The sequence below is a fragment of the Hipposideros armiger genome, unplaced genomic scaffold (genome assembly GCF_001890085.2).
Source record: "Hipposideros armiger isolate ML-2016 unplaced genomic scaffold, ASM189008v1 scaffold_321, whole genome shotgun sequence".
Classification (NCBI taxonomy): Eukaryota; Metazoa; Chordata; class Mammalia; order Chiroptera; family Hipposideridae; genus Hipposideros; species Hipposideros armiger.
This window is the reverse complement of record NW_017731671.1, coordinates 304,778-314,074: the sequence shown is the minus strand read 5'-3', so window position 1 is coordinate 314,074 and position 9,297 is coordinate 304,778. Positions and strand designations below refer to the sequence as shown.

Genomic DNA, 9,297 nt, shown 5'->3' with positions numbered 1-9,297 from the left:
TGCACCAAACACAGGATGGAAGTAACACCTCCACCAGAGGTTTGCTCTGCTTGAAAGGCCAAATGTATTTTGGGGCTGCAAATGAAGAGGCCACTGACCCTAGAGGCACAGTCACAGAAGCAAGCACACGCTTTAAAATGAACCAACTATTTATATACATGAACCCTGCTGAGCAAAGCTCTACTTATTTCAAATTGGCACTCTGTAAACGTTAAGTTCCTAACCAATATAACATGGAGTGCTATTAAAATAAAGAAATTTAAAAAAATTATGGGGCGGCCAGTTAGCTCAGTTGGTTAGAGTACAGTGCTCGTAACACCAAGGTTGCCGGTTCAATCCCCACATGGGCCACTGAGCTGCGCCTTCCACAACTAGATTGAAAACAACTATTTGACTTGGAGCTGATGGGTCCTGGAAAAACACAGTTTCCCAATTAAAAAAAAAAATTACCCAAAGCACATAGTAAAGATTATCCATGGTGAGGCAAGGCCTCCCCCTTTTCTGTCTCTCCAAGTCCTACCCTTCCCCAAAGGCCCTGCTCAAATCCGAGTAGTGGTGGAGGCCCGTGTTTCCCAAACTTCAACCATCCACTCACGATCTTTGAGAAATTATCCACTTCATATTTTCTTTAAACGGTCATATTTTCTTTTACTCAAATGACTTTATTTTGAATGTAAATTTTTTCAGTATTATAGCAATGTAAATGGAAAAGCAGTATTACTTGTCATACCTTGAAGATAATAAAAAACAAAACAAGCTTATTAAATTCTAGTTGAACCTATTGCCTGCTGTAGACTTTGAGCTGGGGCCTTGTTCTCTGTTAACAAAAAAGGGAGATTAGCAAGAATCAGAAAGGCGTTAAGGACATACTAGGACCAAACCAAGTCTTTCTCTTGATATCAGAGTTTGAAAGAGGACTGAAAAGCAAGTGACCTCCTTCCATATGCAACAATGAGTTTTACACCATCACACACCACCAAACCACCTCACTGCATGTGTCCCAGACTCTGGGAAAATACTGCCCAAGGCCATGGAGTCCCTTCCCAGAAATCCATCCCTATGGCCCCACCATGCATAGCGGGCACCCTGCTCACTGGCCCTTAACCACTGGCCTTGTGGCAACTCTCATGCTGTAGCCTGGTACTGTTTATTAGCTACCTTCTTTCACAGGTCCCAAGACATGCATTTTCAACCTTTTAATATCTCTGAAGTTGGTGTGTTGCAAGTTATTTAGCAGTGTGTTTTCTTTCTTAGTAGTACATAAAATAATGATGTGTCCTTATAATTAATGGTGTCCTAGGTCCAGTAACACATGGGCAATTTCTCAGATTCTTATAAGTACTCTTTCAGTGGAAGGCCCTGCTTAGAACGTGATCCCAGAGCCCCTCAAACATTCAATAACAACTGGTGGAGAACTCCGGAGGTTCTACGCATGTGGGGGTGGGAGAGTATGTGGTCCTCCCCAATTTCAGTGGTGGCCCCAATATTACTCCTGAAGCAGGGCCCAGTCAGGACCCCCACAGTAGAGGCCTCGCCGCATCCCCGGCCTCACCTTTCCTTGACCTATAGCTTAGAAATAGATAGTCCCCCTGCGGCTTGAGCACGGAATGTCCCCTGTCCTCAGTTCCCTGCTTTAGAAAATACCCTGAAACTTATGACTAATACCCTTATGCTTACTTTTGATAATCTATCATTCTTTCCAGGCTACTCCCATCATTGTTGCTGGGTTGTTGACACCACCGGACAGCCACATCGCCAGAGGAGAGGCTCCATGCAGACCCCGGGAACCATCATGTAGCCTCTGGAGGAACGCCCAGATTTTCCCTTAAATGTCCCAGGCTAGTCTGAGAATGTTAAGGTAGTTTTTGGAGGTGTTAACCCGCTGCCTTCTCAGTCCACCGGTGCTCTGATAATAAACGCTGATTCCATAGCCCAACTCCTGTGTCGGTCTATTGGCTGAGTGAGGCAGGCAGTGCAAGCCCCGGACTCGGTTGCCCTCCGGTTTTACTCTCACACTGCTGTGGCCAGGTGAGCTGCGACCATGCTCCCCCACTCCTCTCCACCTCCAAGGGGATTATCTATACCAAGCAGCCACTGCTGATTCTATTACAACTCACCAGGCTGCCAAGTCTCTTGCTTCCTTCCTCCATATTTCTGAACAATTTTTGGAAAGGTCATGAATTTTCTATTCACACAAACCACCCACCTCTCCACCCCTGCACACACTGATGCATACTTTCTCCCACGCCCGAAATGCCAGACCCGCCAGCACCAACCAGCAGCAAGTGGCACTTCAACACCCAGGACGTTTGTTGGCCAGGAAGCTGAGAAGGGGGCGTCTGACGCTCACACAGGCTCGTCACAGAGCGGAGTATATGCGTACAATAGTGAGCAGAGACCGCTTTAACTCTTTGATGGCTTACGAATTAGTCTGTTTCAAAAAGCCTAATTCTCTAACAAGAATGCCTGTTCGATGGTGGGCTACGCCCGCCCGCAACTAAGACTGAACTTGGCACCTTGAGCTGAGCTGCCACCCAGATGACTCAGTGGATAGCGCATGTGCTCTTAACAACAAACAAGGCTGCCAGTTCGACTCCCGCATGGGATGGTGGCTATGCCCACCCACAACTAAGATTGAACACAGCACCTTGAGCTTAGAGGAGGCCACAAGCTGCCAACGGGAAGCCAGATGGCCACTGGCGTCCTTCACAACTAAGACTGAAGAACAACAAGTTGGCTGGTTTCCCCTCCCCAATTCCTCAACACTGTTCCCCTTCCCCAATTTAAAAAAAAAAAAATTTCTGACTTGATTATGTGACGGAGTTTCCAAAATTCGTATTTTGGTATGAAAAGTTTCTATAGGGATCTAATTGTATCTAACCTGTTAAGGGCGTCACAAACACCTTGTGTACATATATTTAAGCATTAGCTCCTTATATACATATGTGAGCACATCACATAAAAATAGTCCAGTAAAGTCCTCACAGACTCATCTCAAACTCCGGGGCAGCAGAAGTAGACAAAGCATGGTTCCAAGTTCAGGCCACAGCTTGAATATCAAATTATAGCATGAAAAGGCCGAGTGTTTTGTGGTGAAAGCACCCAAATTCCTTAGAGGCAAAAAGGAAGCTCAGAAAGGGAGAATAATGCCCCCAGGAAGGTGGCTCAGGGTGGGGGCAGCTCTTGCTCCCCAAAAAGCTGAAAACATCCGATGACTGCTGCCTTCTCTATCTTTCTGAATGACCCCCTTTTCCTTCCGTGCTTCTCTGGGATGGACTCCACTCTAGGGCCCCCACCTCTCTCGCTAGGGTTTTCATCAAAGGTTCTCTATGTTTTCATCACAAATATAGTCCGAATACATTCTTAAAGGGGCTACTAATAATTGTGGCGCGCTGTGTGCTGGAGCAGCTGGACCCATTCTGCCAGCATATGAGATGGTTGTCAGTGATGGCCTAACGGGTGTTTCCATTTTAATGGGTAACATTTACTTTAATGTGCATTTGAAAAAATATATAGCTAGCACCTGTAATTTTATAGATATAATTGCTCAGAATATGTCTAAGTTAAAAAAATTTGATTTCATGTTTATTTTTTTTTTAAATTAAGTAAATAATAGTCTAGGCAAAATCAAACTCTTGATTCTCCCTGCCCTCGGTGTGCCCCTCTTCCAGGATGCCCCACCTCAGTAAAGGGTGCCACTGTTGCTCCAGCCAAAACCTCGTGGTACTTCTTGACTCTTCTTTGTCTGTCATGCACCCCACGTCGGACCTGTCAGCAAATCATATCAGCTCTTCCTCCAAAATACAGCCAGCACCCAGCACTTCGCACCACTCCTCTGCCATTGCTCTGGCCCAGCCTCTGTCAGCTCATCTGGACACGCGTGAGTGCGACTCAGCAGGTCCTAGGCTTCTACTCTTGCCTCGCAAGCGCTTCTCAACGGAGGGCTTTCTCCAATCACAAATCAGACCACATCATGCCCCTACTCAAAACCAGCCAGGAGTCTCACATCACACTTAGAATAGAATCCACAAGGCTCCCTCCGACAGAGGCTACAGCCACTTCCTCAAAGCACTCCACTCCAGATTCAGATTTGTGCTCGAGGCAGTCGCCGTGGTTGTGGGGCCCTCCCGGGCCTCAGGGACTTGCCCTTGAAAGCGCCCCAGTTTGGGGGTTAATTCTGAGCACCCTCGATTTCCTGTGGATTAATTCGGGCAAGGAAGGCGTGTCTGCGTTAATCTAGATTAGTGCCTCCTAACTCCTGGGGATCTGCACTTGGGTTTAATGGAGGCTCAAGTGTTTCAGGAGTTTCTTAAATTCAAGGTTTATGGGGTGGTTTTCTGGAGGCCTTGGGTCTTAAGAGTTAATCCTGTGAGAACTGAGTCCTAAGGGTTAATCCAGGGAGCCGGTTGTTTGGGTATTAATTTTGAAATCGTACTTATTAGATAGGGAATGAATCCTGGGTGGATGTTGTTGTGTCTTGGAGAGTAACCCGTGCTGAAAGACTGAGCGTGCGTACCAGAAGCAGCCGACCATCTTTCAAAATAAGAAGAGGGTCTTGCTTGGAGAAACTGGCAAAGAGAAGCTTCTGCGGTACTACAAGAACATTGGTCTGGGCTTCAAGACGCCCAAGGAGGCCATTGCGGGCACCCACATTGACAAGAAATGCCCCTTTACCGGTAATGTTTCTATCCGGGGGCGCATCCTATCTGGCGTAGTAACCAAGGTGAAGATGCAGAGGACCACTGTCATCCGCCGAGACTACCTCCACTATATCCGAAAATACAACCGCTCTGAGAAGCGTCACAAGAACATGTCTGTGCACCTGTCCCCCTGCTTCAGAGATGTCCAGATCGGTGACATTGTCACAGTGGGTGAATGCCGACCCCTGAGCAAGACTGTGCGCTTCAATGTGCTCAAGGTCACCAAGGCTGCAGGCACCAAGAAGCAATTCCAGAAGTTCTGAGACTGGATACCTCCCCACTCCACTGAACAAAATAAAGTTATTTTCTCAGTAAAAAAAAAAAAAAAAGCACTCTACTCCAGCCATTGGGGAGCCTTGCTCCCCAAACAGGCAGGCCTTTGCATCCCAGTTCCCTCAGGCAGGAATACTCCCTCTCATATCCCCCACTGCACCTCATCAAATGTTGGGGTCTTCCCCTACCACGCAGTCTGAAATGGCTCCTCTACCATTCTGTGTGTGATTCCAGACTATTCTCCACAGCACCACCTGATGTTATGTTATAGATGTTATCATACCATATATAAGCTGTATTTGTTCATTGTTTACTTCTGTCTCCCTCTTAGAGTGAGGGTAGTGTCCCCTGCACCTACACGGTACCTGCCACAGAGCAAGTGCTCGGTGACATTGGAGAGAATGAACCACAGGTCGCAGAACCAAAGGTGGACCTTCACAGCTCGAGTGTGACCATGCCAGGCTAGGAGTGTAGCATGTTAGTTCATTTAACAATAACAACACTTCTGGGAAGTCCTCTCGGTTGGGGAAACGAAGGTTCAGGAATGTTCCGTGACTTGCCCAAGGCCATACAAGATTCATACTCTGTTTTATCAGGCTGCAAAGGGACTAGGTTCTTTTGAACACATCAAGCTATCTTCAAAAGCTCTTTTTTTCTTCAAAAGGTCTTTTAAAGTACCACACTGCCTGGGGACAACAGGTGAAACTTCTCAGGATGTCATTCCACTGAGCACTCTGCCACCTGGCCCCAGCACATCCTTCCAGCACCATGTCAACAAATCCCTGCAAGCCTCCACTGGCCGGGTCAAATCAGGCCACCCACAGCCCCCCCACACACTGGCACGAGTACCTTACACATTGTTTTCGTGGTATATGGCTCCTTCGCCCAAGCTGGACTGCAAATGGAGCGAGGGTGTGCACATGCCTTATTCACCTTCATATCCCCAGGCTCAGTAACCACAGACTAGCAGCCCTCACAGCCATCTGCTGAATGATGATGTTTGAGCTGCTCTCACGACTCAGGACAGCAGAGGGCAGGACAGCAAGCCCCGCACACCACCTGCATACTCAGATACCCTGTGAGCAGAAATGTCCCGATCATCATAAGGGTGGGAGGGGCCTTGTGTAGACACCCGTCATCCCTTTGCTTTCATCAAGATACTATGAGCTTGGGCCAGTGAGCTGTGCCAGAGCTGAGCTCCTGGCTGAGCCACCAACAGGTGGCAGGATGGCTCAGCTGGTGAGAGCACGTGCTCCTCAACAAGGTTGCTAATTCGACTCCTGCATGGGAATGGTGGGCTATCACCACCACCCTCTCGCCCCCGCAATTAAGATTGAACATGGCATCTTGAGCTGAGTGGACGTGAGCTGCCAACGGGTGGCCAGATGGCGACTGGACTTGGAGCTGAGCTAGCTGCGCCCTCCACAACTAAGACTGAAGGACAACAACTTGGCTGTTCCCCTTCCCCAATCCAATAAAATCTTAAAAGAAAAAAAAAAAAAGATGAAGCTATGCGCTTAAAGCTAACTAGGCTATTTTCCAAAGATTCCACCACCACCCAGGAACACATCCTGGAGCTAGTAAAGCTCACCTTCTATCTAACCCAAGTCCCTTGGGCTCCATCACACCTACAGGGGAGGGAAGCTGGCAGCCAGTCTCCTCAGCAAGCTAAGCCAGCCTTCAGCAGTTGTCACTCTCAGCATTTGCCACACAATCCAGCCAGTGTTTCTGAAATGTTTATAATGGGGATATTTACACAGGGGCCCTGACCTCTGGGTGCTTAAAAAGCAAGAGGGCCAGGCCTACCTAACCAACTCAATGACAAGGCTGACCTGCCAAGAAGTAGTTAAATAAAGGGGGGCAGCCAAAGGTGTAGGGAGGAAGAGAGCGACCCCCTATCCCCAACTGGGAGCTGCTTTCCTGGATGAGCAATTTCAGAGTCTACACAAAGCCTGTCATCAATATGCAATTCTGTTGCTTCAAGACCCTCAATGGCAGGAGGGCCTCTGTTGAGCACTAGACCTGACTACAAATAATTTACTGACTGCTTTACAAATATTTACTGAATGCCTGGCACCTAGTGGTGGTAGGTGCTGATGACACTATTCATTGTGGATCACAAGTCCCAAAGGAGTTCACTTTCCAGTACAGGAGGCAGACAACGCCACAGGCAATTACAACAGACTGCCACGTCTGGGGAGGGCCCGTGGGACCGGCACCCTATCCTGGCAGGTCAGGATAGGCCCATGGTGCCAACATGTGTGTGCATCTATGTACATGTGTCAGGAGAATACAGGGGCTGGAAGACATCAGCTAAGAACTTATGAAGTCCCAGAATGGGGGTAGGGGTGAGTCTCAAGATAATCCTCCCACTGCCTGCTCTCACTTTACAGGGAAGAAAACTGAGGTGGACTGAGGCAGAGAGAGAGACAGAGCCAGGACCCAAGCCCAGGTTGCCTGACTCGTCATTCCTTTGGCATAAGTTAGAGGTTAAGAGGGTTTCTGGAATGACCGCCTGATTTTAATTCTGCCTCTGCCACTTACCAGTTCTGTGGCCTTGGGCAAATGACACCTCTCTATGCCTCAGTTTCCTCATCTGTAAGGCTGTTAGGAAAACTTACAATGTAAAGCAACTGGCACAAAGCCTGGGATGTGGTAAGCGGTATAAAAGTGGCTGCTGCTGCTTTGATTATCGTCCCACGACCGCTCACTGCCAGGGGTGGGCTCACCACCCTTGCTCTCTCCGCTGCCGCGCGGCCATGTTCCCTTCTAGCTCCAGAATGTTTCCACCCTCGACGCGCCCTTGACGCTATAGGGAACTCCAGGATTAGGAATCCGAGCCCCCGAAGGTCGGGCACACAGCGCGCACGCGCAGAGCTCGCGGGGCCGCACGCGCCCCCGGCCTAGGGAATGAGGGGGCCGGCCCTGGAGAGGGGAGGGCGGTGGTCACGTCCCGCCAGGGACAGGTAGGCGGCCCACGACGAGGTGGGAGCCGCGCCTGCACCCGACATGCTCCCCGCCACCCCACCCCGGGCTCCCAACCCCCCAGCCCGGAGAGCGGGTCTGTTCCTCACACTCTGCAGCAGGCTCCTCCTCTGCGCCGCCATCTTGAAGGGACCCCGCGGGCACGCCCGCCTCCCGGCAGAGCAGACGAGAAGTGCGGCTAGAGCGGCCTAATGCCGGCCCGGAGGACCGCGCTGCCGGGGAGCATGCGCCCAGCGCCACCCCGCGGCCGAGCGAGACGTGGCTGAAGGGGACTGTGCACGCAGTCGCAGTTTTCCACCTTTTCTCTAATGGGAGATAATGGGAAAGGCTTCCGTTTGTGATGCCCCTCGCCCATCTTTATTTGCACACTTTCCCCAGGATGCCTTTCAGGTGGGGCTCACAAAGCCCCGGATTAGGTTCTGTATGAACACGATGGGGAAGGCAGAAGGTGAGTTATTCATTCACGCAATAAATATTCATTGGATGACCGTGCCTAGTCCTTTAGCGGTGAAGCAGTAAGCAAAACAGTCCCTCAAAATCTAACATTTTAATTGGGGAAGACGTTTACATACATAAGTCTTTCACGTGGTGCTAAATGCTAGGAAGAGAAGTTTATGGATGAGGCATGGGAGTGCAGTGCTAACTGGCAACAGGGAAGGGAAAACCAGGGCAGAAGGGACAGCGAGTGCAGGCCTGAGGAAAGGGAGCCTGTGGCTTCAAGAAGTACGCACATTACAGATGTGGCTGGAAAAGAGAGGGAGGGGGAGTGAGATGAAGGGGCGTAGGGCAGACTGACCTTGCGGGGCCCCAGGCAGGAGTTGGGCTATTCATCTGGAGGACAAAGGGGAGCTGTGGACATCCAAGCAAGCCATTGACATGATCTCATTAGTAGAAAGATCCCTTTGACTACTGTGTACAAAACAGATTTTTAAAAGGATTGGAGTGGAGACAGGAAGACTGATTAGGGGACTGTTGTGCCAGTTCTAGGTGAGAGTTGATAGTGGTTTGATTTGGCTGATGGCAGTGAGTGGACTTTATTTAGGAGACGAAATTGTCGATGCTTGAGCAAGGATTGGTTGTGGGTGGTGCTGTGTCAAAGATTCTTCCTCCAGATTTCTGGCAAGAACAGCTAGGTTTGGGGGAGGGAGTAGGTAATGACCATGAGTTCAGTCTGGATGTGATGAGTTTGAGGGCTTTTGAAAGATGCAAGAAAAGAAGTCAAACCAGTCTTTAGATGGAGAGGGCTGGAGCTCAGAGCAGAGGCTAAATTGGGAAAGACGACAGAAGGAGCAGCTGGAAAGGCAGGGGAGCAGAGGCAGCACAACCCAAGGTGAGGAGT

General features: G+C 49.5%; 2 protein-coding genes and 1 long non-coding RNA gene across 5 annotated transcripts in view; 2 read left to right on the top strand and 1 right to left on the bottom strand.

The window, feature by feature from the left end:
- Window positions 1–8,140, bottom strand: part of TAB1 (TGF-beta activated kinase 1 (MAP3K7) binding protein 1) — a 40,339-nt gene extending 32,199 nt beyond the window's left edge. Inside the window, exons 1-2 of one of the 3 annotated variants that reach the window (XM_019660564.1) lie at window positions 8,048–8,116; window positions 5,907–6,049 (exon numbers count right to left, since the gene is read on the bottom strand). In XM_019660564.1, coding sequence (XP_019516109.1) covers window positions 5,907–5,912 — 6 coding nt within the window. In that variant the 5' untranslated portion in view covers window positions 5,913–6,049; window positions 8,048–8,116. Of the gene's footprint in view, window positions 1–5,822; window positions 5,847–5,906; window positions 6,050–8,047 lie in introns of those variants that run through there. The other 2 variants (XM_019660562.1, XM_019660563.1) reach the window with 2 other exon arrangements.
- LOC109392254 (40S ribosomal protein S11-like) lies at window positions 4,499–5,041 on the top strand (the record flags this gene model as incomplete). Its single annotated transcript, XM_019660568.1, has 1 exon — window positions 4,499–5,041. A coding segment is annotated over one exon (465 nt), but the record flags the coding sequence as incomplete, so codon positions are not given.
- Window positions 8,141–8,197: 57 nt separating the features above from the next.
- Window positions 8,198–9,297, top strand: part of LOC109392255 (uncharacterized) — a 20,725-nt gene continuing 19,625 nt past the window's right edge. The window contains exon 1 of the long non-coding RNA XR_002126019.1: window positions 8,198–8,406. This is a non-coding gene — a long non-coding RNA (uncharacterized LOC109392255). The remainder of the gene's footprint in view (window positions 8,407–9,297) is intronic.